We start from the raw sequence: 20,974 nt of genomic DNA, 5'->3' as shown, positions 1-20,974 counted from the left end.
ACCCACGAACAAACAAAAACCAGAGGACAGGCAGGAACGCACAACATGGTGGAGGAAGATCTGGTCCAGAACTCAGACCTCCCGATTCCTACCCTGGACTCATTCCTCTACTGCCTCTGAATCTCCACAGCTGTTGCCTTTACTCACAGCCCCTGTTAAATCACAGCAGCCACTATTTATCTTGGAGTCAGGTCACTGCAGCCCTAGAAGGTACAGACTACCCTCATGCATGTTTTACAGGTAAGACTGAGACTCTAGGAGAGGAGGTTCCTGTATATGCAACCTTTGGTCTAATCTAAAGAGAAAGACCTTTGTACCCCTGCTTGTGGTCCCTCATACCCAGAAGCCCCTCAGGAAATGCAGGATGACCTAAAAGAACTGACCTGATACTCCTCCTCGGTAAGGCCCTCAGCCAGGGCATGCTGGCGCAGCTGGTCTGGGTCCTGGGCACGGAAGAGGCGGCTGAGCAGGGCATAGATGTAGGGGGCCTCAGGGGAGGTCTGCAGCAGCACAGCCAGGCCTCCGTACCAGGCGGCCCGTGACAGATGGTGGGCATACAGGCGCTCTGTGGGTGACAGCAGGCGGAAGGCCTCGCGGCAGTCCAGGCTAGACACACCGATGTCATTGGGCAGGATGTACTGGGCGTCCGCCATGGGCCCTGCTGAGAACCATCACCATCATCACAGCCATCATTTACCACACACCTAGCTCTGCACTCTCATGGTCTCATTTAATCCTCCCCCAAACCCATTCACCAGATATGTTAACTGAGGCTCAGAGGTTAGGTGACTCATCCAAGGATATTACAAAATACACTGGTGGGTCACATTTGGCCTGGGGCCCCTAAACCTTAAAGAATGAATTCAACTACCAGTATTACAGATGGGGAAACTGAGGCCCAGAGAGGCTAGGAGCTTTGCCTAATACACAAGTAATAACACAAGGGAGAGATCAGAAGCAGAGACCTGCATCTCTAGACTCCCAGCGGGGGTGGGGGAGGGGGCACTCAGCCTCCCCTCCTCCTTCTCTGACTTCCTAACCTCCTCTTCAGAATTCTCCTCAATTGTGAATTCAGAATTCTTCAATTCCACCCACCACTGTGTTCAAAAGGACAGAGTTCCATGCTATCAGCTGGAAGACCCAGGTTCCAAACTTGGTTCAGCTCTAGACTTCTAAAATCAAGTCAGTTTTCACTTTTCCGTGCCTCCGTTTTCACCTCTGTAAAATGGGGGTGATAATAACGCCAACCTCACCAGGACAGTGTGCAATCTGTCTCACTCCCATCCTTCTAACTGCCTTTTCCTTGGCCTTCCATCCTCCTACCCTCTCCCCCGTGCTCGGCCAGGGGAGCCTCAGAGCCGCAGAAGTTCGGAGCTGGAAGAAAACTCATTTTACAGACAGAGACACTGAGGCTTAGAGAGGCCACGAAACTTACCGAATTCTCACAGCCCCGTTGGGACCCGGGACCTCCCAACCCAGTGCATTTTCCACACCGCACCCCCCCCCCCTTACCGGGAATGAGTGTCCAGCCTCCCCCACCACTCCGGATGCTCCGCCCCAGTAGCACTAACCCCACCTCCCGCCCCCGCCCCGGGTTAACTCTTTGCTGCCCGGAGGGTTCCTTGGCATAGGGGCCACAATGAATGTGGAAGGGGTACTGGATGGAAGGCAGAAAAAGAATGATCTTGCGTTCGGTCCAGACTCGCCCTGTCCCCCGAGGATGACGCACCGTGACCCCAAAACCCGGGCGCCGCGCCTCACCTGCAGCAGCTGCTCGGATCGCAAACTCACTTCCTGCTTCCGGCTCCCCCATTCATTGGGGCTCCGCGAACTCCGCCCCCCGCGGCCAATTGTCGGGCCTCGGAGCCCGGATGGGCGTCAGCTCCAGCCAATAGGCGCGCCTCGGCGCAGTCCGCCGGCCCGCCTCTCCCCGCCCCCGGGCCCTACAGGGTCGCACGGGGATGGCCCCTGCGGCCTTGGCCTTTGTCAGCGAGGGTGCTCTCGCGGGCCACTGGAACCTGAGTGGCTGGCCTGGCCGCGGCGTGGGCTGACCAGGTCCCTCCGAGTCCGGACGGGGCGGCATGGGTGTCTGTACGGAGCACAGGGACTCCCCATCAGAGTCCCAACCCGACTCTGCTTTGGGTCCCCCACCTCAGTTTTGCAGGTGGAAACCTGCACAATGGAAGTCATGTGGCTCCTTCTTCCTCACTGGATTCGAGGGTCAGGCCGTGGAGATACTTAGGAGACTGCGACCCTACAGGGCGAGCTGCTGGGCTTAGGCTGAGGTGATCACACCCTTGCGGAGACACGGAGAAATGCCCTCAAGTGCATCACTGCCCTGCCGTTGACTCGCCAGGGTCTTGGGATGCAGCTGCTAAACATCTCTGAGCCTTTGTTTCCTCGGCACAAAGGGGCGAGAGGCCTAGCCGTCTGTTGGTGCTTGGCCGATAACTCGATGGATCGGAAAGCTGCCTGTGACCCCAAAAGGCAGAGCTGGGCCTGAGACTTTTGCACGTCTGGGTGGACTCACAAGAGGATATCCTGGGTGGAGCATGGCACATAGAAGTGCTGGCACCAGGCCTGGGCTGAGTGGGGAGCACTGTGAAGGTCCTGGGTCAGTGTGGGAGGAGCCAGGCCATCTGAGGTCGAATCCAGCCTCCATTGCCTACTGGCTGTGTGGACTTGGGTGGGACACTTCACCTCTCGGAGTCTTTGGCTCCCTCAGCCAGAAAACCCGGGCTGGGCTAACACTTGTCTCCACTCCAGGGAGCGAAGTGGTGAGTGGACAGTCTGCCCCCTAGTGTTGTGCCCAGAGGAACTGGGGAAAGGGAATACCTGAAATCCACATACTCTCCTCGCCATACCTTTGCCACACCTGTGTCTAGGCCCCCCGCAGCATCTGCCCAGCATCGACGCCAGTTTCTCATTTACGAAAGTGCCCAAGGCCCTGCTTGACACAACAGTGCCACTTACTGTTGGCTCTGATGATGATTATCATTACAAGGAGCTCAATAAATTGATCTATGTCCTTAGGAAAGTCACCCTCTTCTTCCCTGTGCTTCAGTTTTGTCTTTAAAATGGGTACACTTCCTTGATTTGAGTGAATTTGAAATGTGCACCAGTAAAGGAGGTAGTGTTCTCCAGCCACCAGTGGGCAGCTCAGGCTAGCAAAAGATTCCAGCCCACCTGGGACCCTTAACCAAACTATGTTTTTATGATCACAGTTAATTTGAGCACACGAGGTCCTGTGTCAGCAGCTTGACATGGAGGATATTCCATTCTTGCAAAAACCCTGGTAGGATATCATTTTACCCATTGCAGGAGATGGGGAAACTGAGGCTAATAGGTTCATTGACTTCCCTAAGGCCACCCAGCCTATCCTCAGGTGTCCCTGAACAGGAGTCTAGCCTTCCTGACACCTTCCACCACACTGTCCCCTCCACTTGCCCCAACACACACACACACACACACACACACACACACACACACACACACACACACACACACATAATCATATGGAGCAGTCCACTCACTGGAGTCATGACCATCCCCAGCCTTGGTTCTTCCCCATGGAAATGCAGGAGGGGTATGTGGGGAAGTAACATTAAGTACCTACTGTGTTACAGGTGCTCTCTATACAGTCACAACCATCTGGTGATGTAGTAACTGCTATTCCATTTAACAGGTGACTGAGGCTCCAAGAGCTGGGAAGGGGCAAAGCTGGGCGAAATTCAGGGCTGTATTACCCCCCACCACTACCTCTGAGTTCTCCCTGGGATGGTTCCATGCTCTTTGCTTGTCTCTTCTCCCAGAGAGTAAGGTTCTCTGCTGGAATGGGACTGGAACATTCCCCTGACTGGTTCCCAACAGGGTCAGAAGAAAGAACAACTGGGAAGAGCCGGATTCCTAGTGGTGTGTGTGTGTGTGTGTGTGTGTGTGTGTGTGTGTGTGTGTCACAGTACTCCCACATCCACCTGAGCATCCCATCTGGGCTCCCCCACTGTGGCAGTGTGATGCACTGAAGCTCATCACATCCCCTTTTCACCACCCACCGGTGCCCTCTGTCCTCTCAAGAGCCCTACGTCTGATCTCTGTGGCCCCACCAGCTGTGTGGCCCGGGGCAGATCCCTCCCCTTGGAATCTGTACTCCCTAAGGCTCTAACAGCTGTCTTCAACTGGGGATGATGCCCGGGTCAGGCCTGTACTTAGAGTCTTTTTCAGGTTTTTGGATCTCCAGAACTTCCACCTACCTGTCTCCCAAGGTTGCTGTCCCCAGGAATGGTCTGGAAGCAACCCCAGCAGCACACCGAGGCTGCCTTGGCTCTCAGGAAGAAGTGACACTTAGGATGAGTGGGGATCCAGTTTAGACTTGGTCTTCATGGCAACCAAGGGCCACCAGGCCCCAGCCCAACATCCACACCCCTCATTCCTCATCCCTCCAGACCTGGCTCCTCTGTCACCAAGCATTTTTCCTGCCACACCCCTCCCAACTTCTCCCACCCCTGTTCAAGGAAAGCAGCACAGTGTGATGGAGAGGAGGGCGGGCTGAGGGCACGATTTGAATCTTTTCTAGCTGTATGACTTGGCGCATGTGCCTTAATCTCAGAATCTTAGATAGAAATGGTAACACCTTGCTCCCTGGGTTGCTATGAGGATCAAATAGCAAAACCGCCTAGTTAATGCTCCATTAACAAAGTTATTATCAGCAGCAGCACAGCAAGGGGCATGGTGGGCACTTGGCAATACCAGCCCTTCTGTCAGCCAGCGCACTGTGAGAGTCCCCTCTCTTCCCCCTGCTCCTGACTGTCCACAAATGAGGTCCCAAAGCCTCCATCCGGCATCTTCCCCATCAGCACAGCCCCAACCTCTTGCTCCGGCCTCCTTTCTGCCCCCTGTTGCCACTGCCCCAGACACTCAACCGCTCGCTCAGTTCTCTGCTTCCTCCTACCTGAGCCTGTGCTCAGCCTCCCTCCTGCCCACAGCACACTCCCCTTCCTGTGGGGAGTTCCCACCCGAGCCCCCCTCACCCTCCCGCCTTCTAGTGAGACCTGCTCCACAGCCTTTGGCCATTCTCCGATCCTGGCACACAGGAAACTGTGCTGTCATTCAGTAATTTGGTCTGTCGTCCACTAGACTGTGAATTCCACCGGGCAGGGAACCAAGTCTGATTGTGTCTGTCCCCAGAGCCCACTTGGCATAGTGGTCCAGCCCACAGTGGGTATCAGCAGATGCCAGTCCCAGCCTGCTGCCCACCCATCGCTCACGCAGGGGCTGGCGGCACTGCACTCATGCTGGACACGCGGGATTTGCGAGGGCAGCTGAGCAGCAAGGTTTATAGAGGAACCCAGGGCAGCAGCAGGGTGAGTATATCTGGAGCTGGGTCGGCAGGCTCGGGGCACAGCCAGCCTAAGCTGGGGGTCAGGGGCCCACGGCCCCTTCACTCCCCCAGGGACACAGTGTAGGCGGCATGATGTAGGACACCCCAGGAAAGCCCGGGACAGAGCTGGTGCTGAGGGCCCCATCATTATGACTGGGGTAGGGGTTTGGGGGACCAGAGATAAGAGGGAGGAGCACAGCCCATCCAACACGTCCATCCGGTGTGGCTATGTGCCAGCAGGTAGAGTCCCACATGCAGAGCTCCCTCTGGGCTGCAGAAGGTGGGGGACCTAGGTGGGCAGGTGGGCACGGCATCCAGGGCCCCGGGAGAGCCTAGTCCAGTGGCCCCTGGAAAATGAGGCGGACGCAGCCATGCTCGCCGGTGAGCCAGGCCCCACAAAAGGGGCAGGCAGCATGGAAAGCATGGGTGCCATGGGGCAGTGGTGTCTGGGCCCAGTAGCGGGCAGTCTTCTCAGAGCAGACATGGCCGCAGGGTGCAAAGGCATGGCTGGGTGGTCCAGGGTCCAGACAGAGGCCGGCCTCCTGGCCGAGCCATAGGGGGACATAGGGTCCCACGAGGCGACAGAGAGGACACTCGCGCTCCTGGGGGCCCCGCTCTCTCCTGCAGCCCCAGCCATGGTAGCCGTGGACGTGGCCACAACGGACGTAGACCCAGGGCTGCTGCTTGTCGGGTGCTGTGCGGCCACGGGCCGGACTGGGGAAGGCCAGGGTGCTGAGGCCCACGGGGCACTGGGGCCGTGCTGCGTTCGCTTCCTGCCGCTGGGCCTCTAGCTGCTTCAGCGTGGGTGCCCTCAGCAGCCCTGCTGGCGTGCGCCATAGCAGCGTGGCCCCACACAGGTCAATGAGGGAGCCGTCCTGCAGCACATTAGACTCGTTTTCCACCTGCCAGAGACAGCAGAAGGGCCTTACTGCTCAAGAGGCCCCCGAACTCCTGGCCATTGGGCAGCCGTCACCCCAGCCAAGCCACCTATCCATCCCACTGAACCTCCCTGGAGAGAACACCCTGGGCCAGTGGGGTGGGCTGGGGCAGAGGAGCCAGGAGGCCTGAGAACCCATGTGGGAGAGCAAGTCAGTGCTCCCAGGCATGCACTGTCCCTCACAGTGTGACATGGGCCTCGGTCACTTTATCTGTCACATCAGGAGAGCTTGACCAAAACAAGGTTGTTCCCAGGGTCTCCCCTAAGGGCAGAAGTGGGAAAACCCTTCTATCTGAGAAACACTGGGGGGCTTAGCCCAAGGCAGCTGTCCCAGTGGCTGTGGTTAAAAGCAATGATTCTAGAACTAGCGTGCCTGGGTGTGATTCCTGGCTTCACTGTTTACTAACTTTGCATCCCCGGTCAAGTAACTCAACCTCTCTGTGTCTTAATTTCCTTATCCTCGAGATGGAGTCTGCGTCCCATTATCTCAAGTGGTTCCCATGAATCAATCAACGTAAACGTCTGGAACAGTGCCTGGAACACAGTAGGTACTCAACAAGTGTGTGCCAGTGAAATATTCACACGCACCGATTTTAAAGATAATGTTTCTCCAAATCTCCCCGTAGAATTGGTGCTCTGGAAAGAGAAGCCATGCTCTTCCCTGAGATTGTGCATCTGTTTGCCGGGTGTGCTCGAGCCCTGGAAGAGCTCGGAGAGGCCCATTTAAGGAGCTTAGCCACGTGACCATGGGCAGGCCCCTGCCTCTCTCTAGGACTCTGTCCCAGCTCCTAATGTTAGTTCTCTGATCTGTGCCACGTGGAGCATTCACTGTCACCTCCGTGAGAACTACTCCAAGGGCCCTTTCCCGCTAGTAGAGGATAATAAAGCTAAATCCATCCGAACGTGAGAGACACGTTGCAAACTGCCAACACTTTCGGCTATAAACTGCTCACACATGGGCCAAGTGTCATCCTCACAGGAGGCTGGGATGTCTTAAGCTGTCGGCATCCCTAAGGCCACTTTCTACCGCACAGTGCATTTATGTGTGCTCTATCGCGCCTCACCCCATAGACCTCCAGCAGTATGTGAGCTACATTTTGGAGCCACTGGTCTGGTCCTCTCTGTGGGGCAAGTGGGGCATGACCCCCAAATGGAACCTGTTGGAGCTCCCTTGTGTAGGAGGGCTGGAGATCAGGGGGAAGGGCCTGGGAAGGAGTCGGGGGCGGGGAGGATGGAGCAGGCCACCTACCAGCTTCCCTCGCTGCTGTGCCGAGCGGCTGTCCCTCAGAGTGTACACATTCCCACAGACTGATATCTCCCTCCAGACACCCGGGGCCGAGTCCTCAGAGAAGCCGCCTGCTGGGTGCATCACCAGGACCCCATTGGTGGTTAAGCCGTCCATCAGGCCGTCGGGGGTCCGCCACTTGGCTGCCCGCTCCTGGGACCACATGTGGGATCAGATCATATCCCCGAGTGGCCCCCAGCAGGCCGCGATCCCGGGATGCTGCCCCAATACCCTCGCAGTCAGAGGGAGCCCAGAGAGGACTGGAATGGGCGCTGCACGGCCGGGGGCATCACCTGAAGTCCTGGAGTCTCACTGTGCTCATGTTTTAAGTGACATTGCCACTGCCAGCATAGGTCACAGTTATGATGACTGCCCACTGGTCCATCACCCCAGGACACTGACCCTCCCCACCCTACCCCTCTGCTCACTCTCAGATAAAGTGCCGGTCCCTGCCTGGGGGGGGCTCACTCACTCCAAGGAAGATGTTGCTGGAGGCATCAAAGCCAGCAGCATAGATGCGGGCAGTATAGGGCGGCCGGCGGTCACAGAGGATGCGGCAGGCATAGCGGGAGATGGTGCTCTGGGCAGAGGGGCCCTCGGCGGCCCCTCCTCCAGGCGATGTGTCCGTTACCACAAAGTCGATCATGTTCTCGGTGGAACGGCCGATCTGTGAGGAAGAGGAGGGCGAGCACAGGGATACTGTGCACGGCTCAATCCCACAGGCTTCCTACCCCAGGGTTCCGCCTGCGGGGTCACCAAACAACGAGGAGGGGGGAGTACCACCCCGACTCCCTAAGCACTCTGGGCTCTCAGCTGGGGTCTCCAAATCCAGTGGCTAGGATCTGGGGCTTCTCTGTCTCCCCCACTCAATAAAAATGAGTTTATTTTTTTTTTAATTGACCAGTGAAAACGTGACACCCACGGTCTGGGAGTGCTCAAACATTAGCAGCACATAGTGAATTTTTTAAATTTACTAGATACCGTGCTAAGCCCTTCATGTGCCATATCTCAGCTAATCTTCCCAATAATTCCATGGGGTGGGTATACTGTGGGCTCCACTGTACAGATGAGGAAACAGAGGCCCAGAGAGTCTAAGCGACGCTTGCCCAAAGTTACCCAGCTAGTAAGTGATGGAGCTGGGATCTGACCCAGGTAGTATGACTGTTGCACCGCACTCTGAACTCTTAAGCTGTATGGCCTCCCGTGGCCTGGGAGTCTGGTCTTGAGTTTTAAATTTTGATACAGCCACTGATTTGCTGTGTGACTCCAGGAAGTCAAAGGCCTCATAGGACATCCTGCTTCCTCATCTGAAGAGTAGTTGATTACACTGAGTCCCCCCCCCCCCAAAACACCCTCACCACGGCCTTCAGTCCTCCAGGGTCACCCTGGAATGCCTGCAGTGCTGGATGTTGAAGCCCGGTGGCTCTGTGGCCAAGAGGCTTACAGAGGGGCCTGAGCATACCTGGAACATGTCTGTGTCACTGTCATGTGTGTATTCAACTATGACCGAGTGGCTCCGGGACAGTGTGTACGAGATGCTGTGCTGGCCACGGTTACTCAGTGCCTGGTGGGGAGAAAGGAGAAGTCACTTCCCAGGGCATGTGGCCAAGAGAAGTGTGAGCCTCTGAGCCACAAGTTGGAAGCCAACGCCCACTGGCCAATCCCAGGGAAGGGGCAGTTCTACCCTCGCAGAGGATGTCCTGTGCAGCTGGCACTATACTCAGGTTGCCTTATCTGATCCCTACAGCCACCCCAAGAGGGAGGCCTGGTTATTATTCCCATCTTATGGCTGAGGGAACCGCAGCTCAGGGAGGAGAAGAAACTGGCCAAAAGTCACACAGATGGAAACAGGAGAGCTTGTATCTTAACCCAAATCCTCTGAAGCCAAAGGCTTTCCTTTGCCATTGCTGTGTGACTGTCACATCCCTTCTCTGAGCCTTGGCTGCCTCTAAATGATGCTGATCGTTTCCATTCAATGGCTGGGATCTGGTCATCAAAGAAACATTCTGCAAACTGTAAAGTGCGGTACGCTGCAGGGGATCTCCTCTCGGCACCACTTCCCTGGTAGCCCCAGAAGACACAGAGGGCTCCCCTGCTCCAGCAGGCCTGTGGGCAGGCAGCACTGGGAAGGCTGAGGACCTGGGATCTGGGCAGGGAGCACAGGACTTTTGTCCAGGTCTACTGGGACAGGCTGCTTGCCTTGGAGACGAGCGGTGTGGAGATGTGGTGCATGACGTCTGGCTTCACTCCGTTGGCATGGGGCCGGCGGCTCAGTGCCAGGCGGCTTCTCCGGCGGCCCTTGTCCCCACTTGCCAGACACCCATTGTAGCTGTGGATGTGGAGGGTTAAAAAGAAGGAATTGAAGGGAGAGAGAGAGAAAAAAAAAAGAAAGTGAGCCCCTGAGAGATTTGGAGGAACTGCTAACTTCTGGGCACGTTCTACGGTAACAAACACTAGAAGCATCTGAAACTAGAAGACCCTCCCTACTATATCAAATCAGTGCCTTTGGGAAGTAGGGTGAGGAGCAGAGTAGCTACAAAAGACTTTTCATTCAATTAACCAGTGCTTCCTGGATGCCTGAGCCATGTGTGGCCAGATGCTGGGCGGTGGGGTGGCATCAGGGGCACACCGCAGGTCAGTCCTGTGTCCTCAGTGGCAGGGAAGTGGGGGTCCTGAGCTTTTCAAGGAACCTGAGTACCAACTGTGCCATAGGCCCAGAGGCAGGAGAAGGGAATTCTGGCCTCAGATCAGGTTTCTAGAAGAGGAAGCTGGGCTTTGAAGAACTAGAAAGGATTCACCTCTATAGCAAACTGTCACTTGTTACACCACAAGTATGACTGGAAACCAGAATGAAAGAAAAAACAGAGGGGCACCTGGGTGGCTCAGTTGGTTAAGCATCTGACTCTTGGTTTCAGCTCAGGTCATGATCTCACTGTTCATGAGTTCGAGCCCTGTGTTGGGCTCTGTGCTGACAGTGCAGAGCCTGCTTGGGATTCTCTCTCTCTCTCCCTTTCTCCTTTTCTCTCTGCCCTCCCCTGCTCATGCTCTCTGTATACATCTCTCAAAATAAATAAATCAACTTTAAGAAAAGAAAGAAAGAAAGAAAGAAAGAAAGAAAGAAAGAAAGAAAGAAAGACCCACAATGCCACCACCTCCATATATCCATAACATGTCAAATTTCTACCTTCCTTCCAGCTCTTATCCAGAGGGGGTGATTGTGGAAGGCAAAGATGGGGTGAGTCACAGCCTTGGTCACTGCCATGTACTGGAGCCTCCCGTGTTCCCGGTGCTTCACGTTATTAATTACCTAATGGAATCTGTGCAATGTCCTGCCAGGTAAGTACCTTTCTTCCCATTTTACAAATGAGAAAAATTGAGGCTCAGGGAGGTAAAATGACCTGCCTGAGGTCCCAGGCTAGTAAGTGAAAAAGTCAGAGATTTGAACTTGGGTCGTCTGACTCCGGCCTTTCTTGCAGAGGCCCTTCCCGAGGGAAGGCTCACCCCAAGCAAAGGTCATGAGACTGGCAGGGTTTGGTGAGATCAGGGAGTGGTGATTTGGGTGATAAACTGCAGTAGAGGAAGATGAAGCTGCTGGAAGGGCCCTGAACACCAAGCTTAAGAGCCTGGACTTTTTTCTGGAAGACTAGGGAGCCATGGAAGGCTTTAGAGCAGGCAGTCCCAGGATGAAGAGCTGCCAAATACAGATAAGGCCCACTTAAATCAGAGTCTTCTCATGAGCTCGTTAAAATACAGATTTCCTGGCTCTACCCATGGAGATTCTGATTCTGCAGGTTTCGGACAGGCCTGTCAATGAGTATTTTCAAGGTGCTCTCCGAGTGGCTCTATAACCAGTGTGGGGCTTCACTGCTCTACAGAGAACAAACAGCTGTCAAGAGGGCCTATACCCTCAGGTCTGCACTCTCCCCCCATCAGTGGCCTCACCCTCAACTGGAAAGCCTGCCCTTCCTTTGGGACACCAAGCAGCTGCTCCTATCATGCAAGCATCCCTGAGAGGGGGATCACTTTTGCCCTTGTAAAATCTTCCCACCTATGGGGTGTGGGCCAGTTCAGGACATGGGCTTGAGGCTCAGGTGGGCCTGGCTTAAATTCTGGCTCTTCCACTTATCACATGACCTCTGTAAAACGGTGCTAATTAATCAGGACCTACCTCACAGGTTCATTGCGAGAACTAAATGACATAAATCATTTAAAAAATGTCCGGCACAGAGTGTGACAGATCTACAGCAAGCCCTTGACAAACGTTAACTATGATTATTAGGGGAAAAGCACATGGCGTGTACATGTATAACAGCCCCTATTACTTCTAAGTAATCATAATGACAGCATAGCTTCTCAAATATTTTCTTCGGGGCAGATGGCAGAGAGAGAGGCCAAAAGGTGTGGATGGAGGAGGAAGAAGAGGGATCTGTGCCTGGGGGTGGGGTGAAGCGGGTGGTGCAGGGATGCCGGTCAGGCGGAGACCAGGAAGGGATGAAGTTTACCCACGGACCACCAACTCACATCGCTTCCTCTCTCCTGGCCTCGGTTCTCATCTGTAGCGTGAGGGTCAGCTGTGGCTTAGTGAATGTGCACTAGACCTGGAGTAAGAAAGCCCTGGGTCCGAATCCCAGCCCTGCCACTTACCAGCTGTGTGCCCTTGGACCAGTCACTTCCCCTCTCTGAGCCTCGGTTTCCTCACCTCCTTCCTCACAGCATCTTTGTGAAGATTGAAATGAAATAATGTCCATGAAAGGGCTTGGCACAAGCCTGCCTCCCAGAACACTTGATATGTGCCAGGCACTGTTCTACGTGCTTTACAGAAATCACCTCATTCATTCCTCCAAAAACCCTCTGAGGTATTATTAGCATCCCTATTTGTAAGGTGGGAAAATGGAGGCACAGGGAAGTTAAGCTACTTGCAGAGGCAGGATTTGAACCAAGTATTTTTGCTGGAGAACCAAAGTTCTTCACCCCAGACTACATATACTAGGTGCTTTATGAAAGGCAGATGGTGCTACTTTATTTCTGATCAGAAACTCAGGTGGGCAGTCGGAGTTTTCTCAGTAATTTATTAAAAATGGGAAGATAAAATAACAGGAATTGAGGTGGGTTTGGTCAACTCTCTCAGTTGGGGAGGTGAGGAGGGACAAACAGCAGAAGGTCGTATGTGGGGAGAGCTGGGGCCCTTGATCTGGTTGCCCTGGGGGATGCCTGGTGCCCTGCCCCACCTGGGCCAGGGTCGCTCACCCCAGGACGATGAGTTCGCCATACTTGATGGGCTCCTCGCCTGGCTGCGCATCTTCACCAGGAGAAGAGAGGACACAAGAGCCCTGGCTCCCTGGGTGCCCGAGGTCTGAGGTTCGGGGAGACCCCACTTCAGGGTTTCCTTCTAGCACCATTCTGGGCAGAGTGGGAGAGGAGAAAAAGAATTTTGCAACCTCTCATCCCAACCCCCTCAATGCCAGCTCAGGCCTGCTGCCAGGACCACCTAGGCAAAGGCCAGAGTGACCTTTCACCACCTCTGTTGCTATGGCAACCACTCCACCTCTGTCTCCTTTAAACTGCCCCGGGGTTGCTGGGATACCAGGGAAGGGAAATGGGTGGGATGGAACCAAGAGGAAAGGGCCCCACAATCAGAGGGTCGGGATATCTGGGAGGGCCAGAGGGGTAGACCAACTTGGGGTGGCCAGAGGCTTCTTTTTGGCTAGGACCCCAGAGTCTGGGATATGCTTGGAAGAGAGACACCTCAAGAGTTAGAGGGCCCTTATTCCTCATCTTAGACTCAGTTCCTGGGTTTGACTCTTGGCTCCGGGGCCTCAGAGTAACCCTTCCGTTGGGCTCTTGGAATCTATCTATCTTAATCATTTAGTCCCTTGCAGGTCTAGGCCTCTGTCTGTCTGTCTTTTTCCTCAATGACTCTCTGTCCTCCCGGGGCCGTCCTTTTCGCCCGTCTCTCTTCCCACCCTCCTCCTCATGTCATCCTGTCTGGCCACCTTCTCCTCCCCATCCATCTGCCTCAGTCTCCCCATCTTGGCTTCGCCGGGCGGGCGGGCCTCTGGACCCCTCCCGGGTGCGCGCCCCCTCCCTCCCTCAGGTGTCTGTCTGCAGTCCCAGGGCCGCCCGGGTCTCTGGAGGCCTGTGGGGGCGGCGCTCCCCCCTCCGGCTGGGGCTGCAGCAGAGCCAGTCTCCGCAGGAAGCCTGTTTGGAAAACATCCCCGCGCAGGAGGGACTGCACCGGGGCAGGCCCGCGCCCCGAGCCCCGAGCCCCGCGCCCCGCGCCGGGGGCAGGCACAATGACGGCCCAGCGCATACGCAGATACACACCCGGCGGCCCCTCGCCACAAACACGCGCGCGCACGCACACAGTCCCGCACACCCCGAGCCCCGCGGGCAGTGCCCGGACGGGCGCAGAGCCCACTCGGGACCCGCGAGCGCGCAAACAACCCCCTGCGCCAGCCCTCGGACCCACTCCCCCTGCCACCCTCAGACACGCAAACACGCCCCCCGCGCCCGCCGGGGCCCGCCCGGCGCAGCCCCCGCCCCCTCCGCCCCGGCGGTCTCACCTGGCCGCGCTCCCGGCCCCACTCGGCGCCGCTCCCTCCGCGCCTCGCCCCTGCTCGGCCCCGGGGCCGCTGCGGCGGGATGGGCCCGGCCCGCGGCGGCTCCGCGCTGCCTCGTCACGGGGACACCCGGGGCCGGGGGAGGGGGCGAGCGCGAAGCGCCACACTCCGCCCCTTGTCCCGATGCCCCGCCCCCTTAAAGCCCCGCCCCACCCGAAACTCCGCCTCTTGCGGCGAAGCTTAGCCCTAGTCAACAGAGCTCCGCCCCTTCGTGGGAGACCACGCCCCTCCATAGCCCCGCCCCCAGGACCTGGGAAGCTCCGCCCACACTCCGTCTCAGGAACTCCCTGGCGCATCTTCACTGGTTCGGGGACTCCCCGGTGTCTGTGAGACCCATCCCCCAGTTCAGGCTCCCTCAGACCCCGCCCGCATTTCTGGGGACTTCCGGGTTCTCCTAGAGACACGGGCGCCCCCTCCCCCACCGCAAGCCGGAGCCTTTGTACTGCGCGGGAGGCGCCTTTCCCCACCTTGGGCCGGGGACTATCCACCTGCTCCCCCACCCCCACGCCCGTCACCCCGAGACCTGTCTTCCCACCTGGGGTAGCTGCAGAATTAGAAGCGGGGGCGGGAAGGAGAGAAGGAAAATACTAGAGAGTCGGAGGAGGGGGTGTGCGTTAGCAGGGAGGCTGAGGGGAAATGCTACAATTGACTAGACTCGAAGACCTTGTCTTTAGCCTCGCTCCTCCACTCTCTCGCTGGGTTGCCTCTAGGCCCCGGGGTGTCCGGGAACACTTCCCTCCTTCCAGCTAGCACGCACATCATACCCAAGAAGCCACAAGGGGGGCTTTGGGTTGGGTGCAGTTCCTTCTGGGCCTGGGCTTGCAAGAGATTTGTCAATCTATGCCAAGTATTATACTCTGTGCTTTGAGCAAGATAAGCCCTTTAATTTCTAGGAGGCAGGCACGATAATCACCCATTTTACAGATGACAAAACAGTTGTACAAACCTAACTTGGTCGTGGTTATCTTGCTAGAAAGGAGCCAAGAGTAGGTCTCAGCTGGGTGACTCCAAAATCTGGACTCCTAACTTCTATTCTATACCTTGTTGTTATGATGAGAAATGGCAGGATGGGACTCAGAGGTGCAGAGCAGGAGAGACCCAGAGATGCATCAGATAAGAACCCTACGGCACATTATTTCTCAGTATGTTTGGAACCATAACCAAGAGCTGGGGGAAGACCAGAGGGTAGCCCTTAACCTGAGTCTTTGGTGCATTTATTGAAGAAATCAAGGAAGGCTGTACAGAGGAGGTGGTCTTTGGCCCCAGTCATGAAGGAGATGTGAAAATTTGCCCACACATTCCTGAGAGAGAGCATCCTTCCTGCTCTCCCCTCATCTTGTTGCTTGTGATGCTCCCTGTCTCCTGGACTCCCCCTGGGCCCCACCACATCCACACACCCCACTAACTCCCCCACCTAAAAATAGTCCATGATACCAACTGCTTTGCCAACTGTTTGGGGGCCTTAGCAGCCTGATGAAACATGAAGGCAGCCAGCAGCTCGTCCTTTAGGGACAAAGGCACTCATTAATCAAAGAGAGGCTCCCTGAGAGGCCACCACAGAGGAGGCTGGACTGCTGGGCTGTCAGCAGCAAATCATGCAAATCCTGCACCACAGGAGAGCTCCCTTCCTTGAATGCCTGCAATATGTCCACCTCCGTGCCAGGTAGGCAAGCCACTGTGGGACACGGGGACACTGGGACAGTCTCACTCCCCTTTGCATTCCCAGCTTCCAGCACATTGCCTGCCAGAGCGGGCCCTCAGTGAACACATGCTCGATAACCACCAGAATCCCCAGGTCACAGATGGGGAAACTGAAGCTCAGGGGACGGGGGAAGAGATACTTGCCCCAGGTCACACAGCCAGACAACTACATAGCTGAGGATTGATCAGAGCCCCAGTGCTACCATCTGACACCAGACTGCAGGGAGGAAGGGCTGAGAGAGATTGCAGAGTACTGCAGGATGCAGAGATTTCTCCTGTGGCTTAGTGTGCTGGCACCGGAGCTGCATGATGAGCATGGCCAGACCACAAGGGGCCTCCCAAAGCCGGGGAGGGCCTGGCCCCAGCATTGTCTAGGTGGGGGAGAGGAAGGGAGAGTTGGGACACTGCCAACAGACACAAGTGCCCAGCTTCCAGCCTTGACTTCTGGCTCTGTCTCAAAAACTCCAGCTTCTCAATCTCTCTAGATCTCATCTTCCTTATTTATGAAATGGGAACAATAATAGCACTTACCTATGGTGCGATAAAAATTTGCAGTACTCTTCTGAAATCAACCCCTCCTTTCTCTTCAATCTACATCTTGACCCTATTGGGGGGAAAAAAGTAACAGAGGAACAAGACACAATCTTTATTTCTTCAATTCTTGGGTTCAGGTGTCTGAAGACAAGGGACTAGCGTAAGCAGTTTGGAAGGATATTTGTGTATCTATTTCAGAAAAGATGCTGAAAACAACAACAGCAACAACAAGGAACTCTCTGGGCTGAAAGATTTGGAGAGAGGAAGGAAGGGCCTATGATGCTGAGCTCTGCCTTTGAGGCCCTGTTGTAAGTGGGAATGGGGGCCGAGAAAAGATTGAACCCTCAGGTAGATTCAGGGATACAAATCCTATTCCTGCAAAGAATCCAAATTTGATTGGATCAGTTTATGGAGCAATTTAGGTCCCAGGACATTCATTGTTGAAAACAAAAGAGGGGGCGCCTGGGTGGCTCAGTCGGTTAAGAGCCTGACTTTGCTCAAGTCATGATCTCACAGTTCATGGGTTTGAGCCCTGCGTCAGGCTCTGTGCTGACAGCTCGGAACCTGGAGCCTGCTTCAGATTCTGTGTCTCCCTCTCTGTCTGCCCCTCACCCGCTCATGCTCTGTGTGTATCTCTCTCTCAAAAATAAATAAACATTACAAAAAAATCTTAAAGAAAACAACAGAGGACTCAGCTGGCATTGAATGGAGCTTAACAGCTGGGTGTAGCCAGGGAAAGAGTCAGTCAAAGAGAGCCTTGCCCAAACCACTGTCATCCCAGGGTGACTGTAGGAATACCCAAGGCTGCACTTCCTGAGGACCAATGACAGAGGCTTTGTATTTAGACTGTGGGGAGGAGGGTAAAGACTTCACTAAAATAATCCAGCCAGTCACTAAACAGACAAATAACAATAACAAGCCCTGGAGGCAGTGGACTAGTACCGAGTTGCTACAACATATTAATTGAAATCTTCAGTTTCCAACAAAAAATATATAATTCATACAAAGGAACAGGAAAGGATGACCCATAGAGTGGGACAAAAGCAGGCATCATCATCCAAATGTGGGGAATTCAGCACCTTCACACCCTGCTCCCGGGAATGTAAAATGGTGCAGCTGCTTAGGAACAGTCCAGCAGCACCTCAAGCAGTTAAACATAGAGTTACACATGAGCCAGCAACTTCACTCCTAGGTGTATATCAAGAGAAATGAAATGTTAGAAATAAAAATAAAGAAAGTCAAGGAAGTCAATAGCACAAAAATCAGAAGGGTCGGGGCGCCTGGGTGGCACAGTCGGTTAAGCATCCGACTTCAGCCAGGTCACGATCTCGCGGTCCGTGAGTTCGAGCCCCGCGTCGGGCTCTGGGCTGATGGCTCGGAGCCTGGAGCCTGTTTCCGATTCTGTGTCTCCCTCTCTCTCTGCCCCTCCCCCGTTCATGCTCTGTCTCTCTCTGTCCCAAAAATAAATAAACGTTGAAAAAAAAATTAAAAAAAAAATCAGAAGGGTCGATTGTAATTGGGAAGGGGCACAACGAGAAGCATCAGGGTGCTGTCCAGGGTACTGTTCAGGTTCTTGATGCAGTGATATCACCTGGGTACTTGTTTTGTAATAGTTTGGTAAACTGTATATTTATGTTGTATAAGCTATTTGTTTATGATATTTTATAATAAAAATGTTTAAAATAAGATGAGCTGGTTCAACCAAACCCTTACAGTCTGCAATTTGAACCGGCAGGGACTTGTTCCAGCTGAAACTACAGTGGCTTTTTCTTTTCTTTTCTTTTCTTTTCTTTTCTTTTCTTTTCTTTTCTTCTTTCTTTCTTTCTTTCTTTCTTTCTTGATGGGTATTAGTAAGGAAGACTTTTTTATTGTGATTCAATATACACACACAGGCACACAAGGAAAACACAAGTGTTATGGGACAATACATATCTTTACTCCATGCAGTGTATTCGGCTATGTTTTCTCCTCTATTCTATTTCATTAAAAATGTTGGCTGAACTCACGAAATCAATTTAATAACCCACTGATAGGCCACAATGCTAGCCTTTAACAAGTCTTGTCTAAGATCAAGATGTTAGCAACTCTGGTTTCTCCTGGGGCCTCTCTTCTTGGCTTACAGATGGCCACCTTCTTGCTGTGTCCTCACATGGTCTTTCCTCTGTGTATGTCTGTGCCCTGGTCTCCTCTTACGAGGACATCATTCAGATTGGGTGAGAGCCCACCCTAAAAGCCTCATTTTAACTTACTTACCTCTTTAAAGGCCTTATCTCCAAACACAGTCCCATTCTGAGGTACTGGCAGTTAGATCTCCAAGATACTACTTTGGAAGGAAGATAATTCAGCACATAACAGGCATGACTTCCTGAGGGATAGGGAGGTAGAAGGAGTCAGGAGGAGAGGGGAGAAGGAGTGTCCAAGCCTGCACATCTACAAATGGGGACGAACAGGCAAATGCAGGGCAGCAGGGAACTCTACACCCTCTGGTTGGTCAGAGGGTGAGGTAGGGAGTATCAGGTTGGAGGAGGTGGCAGGGGAGAGGTCCAGGGCCTTGGATCCCATACCAAGCTTTGGTTTGTAGAGCGACGAGTCTCAGCAAGATCTCCTGGGACACTGGAGGAAGATCCCAGAAAGTTAAACTTTAAGGAGTGTCTCAGATGGACCAAGACCCACACTCTGGGCAAAGAAGCTGTAGCTTGACAAGTGTTAGACAGGGGAATGATCCTGACTGAGTTGGAGAGGAAAGACTAGACGGGCAAGAATGGATGCCGAGAGGCCATAGTGGGGGCTGCCCTGAGTGTCCAGCCAGGAAAAGATGATGTCTGAACTGACAATACTAAAAGTTGGCTTTCATAGAGTGCTTATTTATCCCTCGAGCCAGGCCTGAGCTAAGTACCCTGCCCAGATAATCATGTTAAATTCTCTCAACAGTCCTGTGTGGTAGGTACCTTATTATTCTTATTTCACAGAGAAGAAAACTGAGGCCAGACAGGTGAAGAGACTTGCCTCAAGTCACACAGCCAAGGAGAAATGTGTGTGTCGGTAGAGGCAGAACCTGGATGTCAGCCCCGCTCTCTGGCAGTCACTGAGGAGATGGCAGGATTGGTGGGAGCTGTGAGGACATAAGTGGGCGGGATTAGGGACAGATTGAGCATGGGGGCTAAGGGAGAGGGGTGAGCTGTGTGTGGGTACTTCTAGGTCCCTAACTCCCTGTATCTGCAATCAAAAGCCGAAGGGAGCTCAGCCTGCTCCTTCTCCCTCTGCCTCCCCCTTCTCTGCCTTTCCTTCTCAGCATCTCCAGGGGGCTCCCAGGATGCCAGGAATAGGGCTGAGCATTGTTTGTGTGACAGGTACAGATCCCCGTTCATATCTTCCTGCATGTAAGATACAGAGCTTTATGGGGCGCCTGGGTGGCTCAGTCAGTTGAGCGTCCAACTTCGGCTCAGGTCATGATCTTATAGTTTGCGAGTTCGAGCCCTGGTTTGGGCTCTGTGTTGACAGCTCAAACCCTGGAGCCTGCTTCGGATTCTGTGTCTCCCTCTCTCTCTGCCCCTCCCCCCACTCACACTTTGTTTTTCTCTCCTGCAAAAATAAATAAACGTTAAAAAATTTTTTTAAAAAGATACAGAACTTTACTTTTCTCTGACTCAACTTCATCTCTGTTTCTACTGGTGGAAATTCAAGAGTTCCTTCCCTTCATCCCAGCAGGACACAACCGGCACCCAATGCTGTCTGTTCACACGGGTCCCCAGTGAGATGGCCCACCTGGACCTCCACCCTAAGAAGGCCTCTGCCTGGTCAGCCTTTCCCTCTAGGGCTGGTGGCTTCTCTGCTCTCTCCCCTTCACACTAGCCCCTGGCCTTAACTGCTTTTCTGGGGCCCATTAGTCACCTGGAGGGCTGGCTGCAGGCTTTAGAGCTGGGACCTCCTAAGTCTCTCTCCCTGTCACTCCACATCCCTCTTTTCTCCTTCTCCTCGCAGCCCAGTGAATCTTTCTAGACCATGTACTTGGGGGTCACAGTATAAAGCCCCCTACTTGTAACAGATTGTCCAGGCTTTTTCATTTCCTGCTGGGCACAGGCTCAGTTTGAGCTTGGCTTCCACTTCTTCACTTCTTTTTCTCCAACTTTTCTCCTGAAGGTTCAGGTGCCTTATCTCCCAGCCTTCTCCTAACTCTGCAGCGGCTCCTTCTTGGTTCCCTTTGCTCACTCTCTCTTCTCTTCTTTCCCCTCTTTAAATGCTGACTTCTCTTCTCTCCTCCTTGGGAGATCTCACTCCCGGCCCTGGCCCCAAGGACTATCAGTCTCAGTGCTCAGGCTTCCCTCCCAGACCAGGCTCTGTAGCTGGATGGCCCGCAGGCACCTCTGATGTGTGCTGGTCTCAGCTACTTGACAACCAATGTTGTGGCTGGACTGGCCCTTCCGGTTTTTATTATGAATGCAAGATGCCCTCAGCAATAACCATCAGGGAACTTTGAGGGGAGAAAAGGTTTATTACTCACAGGTCCTGGAAATTACATG

The 20,974-nt window shown here is 54.1% G+C and overlaps 2 protein-coding genes across 2 annotated transcripts in view; both read right to left on the bottom strand.

Moving 5' to 3' along the window:
- DPP3 (dipeptidyl peptidase 3) overlaps nt 1–1,392 on the bottom strand; it is a 35,255-nt gene extending 33,863 nt beyond the window's left edge. Inside the window, exon 1 of the mRNA XM_047070919.1 lies at nt 384–1,392. Within this exon, the coding sequence (XP_046926875.1) occupies nt 384–653 (270 nt within the window). The 5' untranslated portion in view covers nt 654–1,392. The remainder of the gene's footprint in view (nt 1–383) is intronic.
- A 3,922-nt stretch (nt 1,393–5,314) lies between these two features.
- On the bottom strand, nt 5,315–12,998 carry PELI3 (pellino E3 ubiquitin protein ligase family member 3). The gene is made up of 7 exons (XM_047071405.1): nt 12,847–12,998; nt 12,244–12,315; nt 9,799–9,928; nt 9,062–9,163; nt 8,072–8,266; nt 7,564–7,752; nt 5,315–6,279 (listed from the first exon to the last, which is right to left on the bottom strand). The coding sequence occupies exons 1-7, from the start codon at nt 12,996–12,998 to the stop codon at nt 5,710–5,712; spliced, it is 1,410 nt and encodes a 469-aa protein (XP_046927361.1). The 3' UTR covers nt 5,315–5,709.
- Nucleotides 12,999–20,974: the final 7,976 nt, after the last annotated feature.

The sequence above is a fragment of the Lynx rufus genome, unplaced genomic scaffold (genome assembly GCF_022079265.1).
Source record: "Lynx rufus isolate CCGP_SWC_20201006 ecotype Redwood Valley unplaced genomic scaffold, mLynRuf1.p SCAF_9, whole genome shotgun sequence".
Lineage (NCBI taxonomy): Eukaryota > Metazoa > Chordata > Mammalia > Carnivora > Felidae > Lynx > Lynx rufus.
Note: the sequence above shows the minus strand (reverse complement) of the source record. Positions and strands in the feature narration are given on the sequence as shown.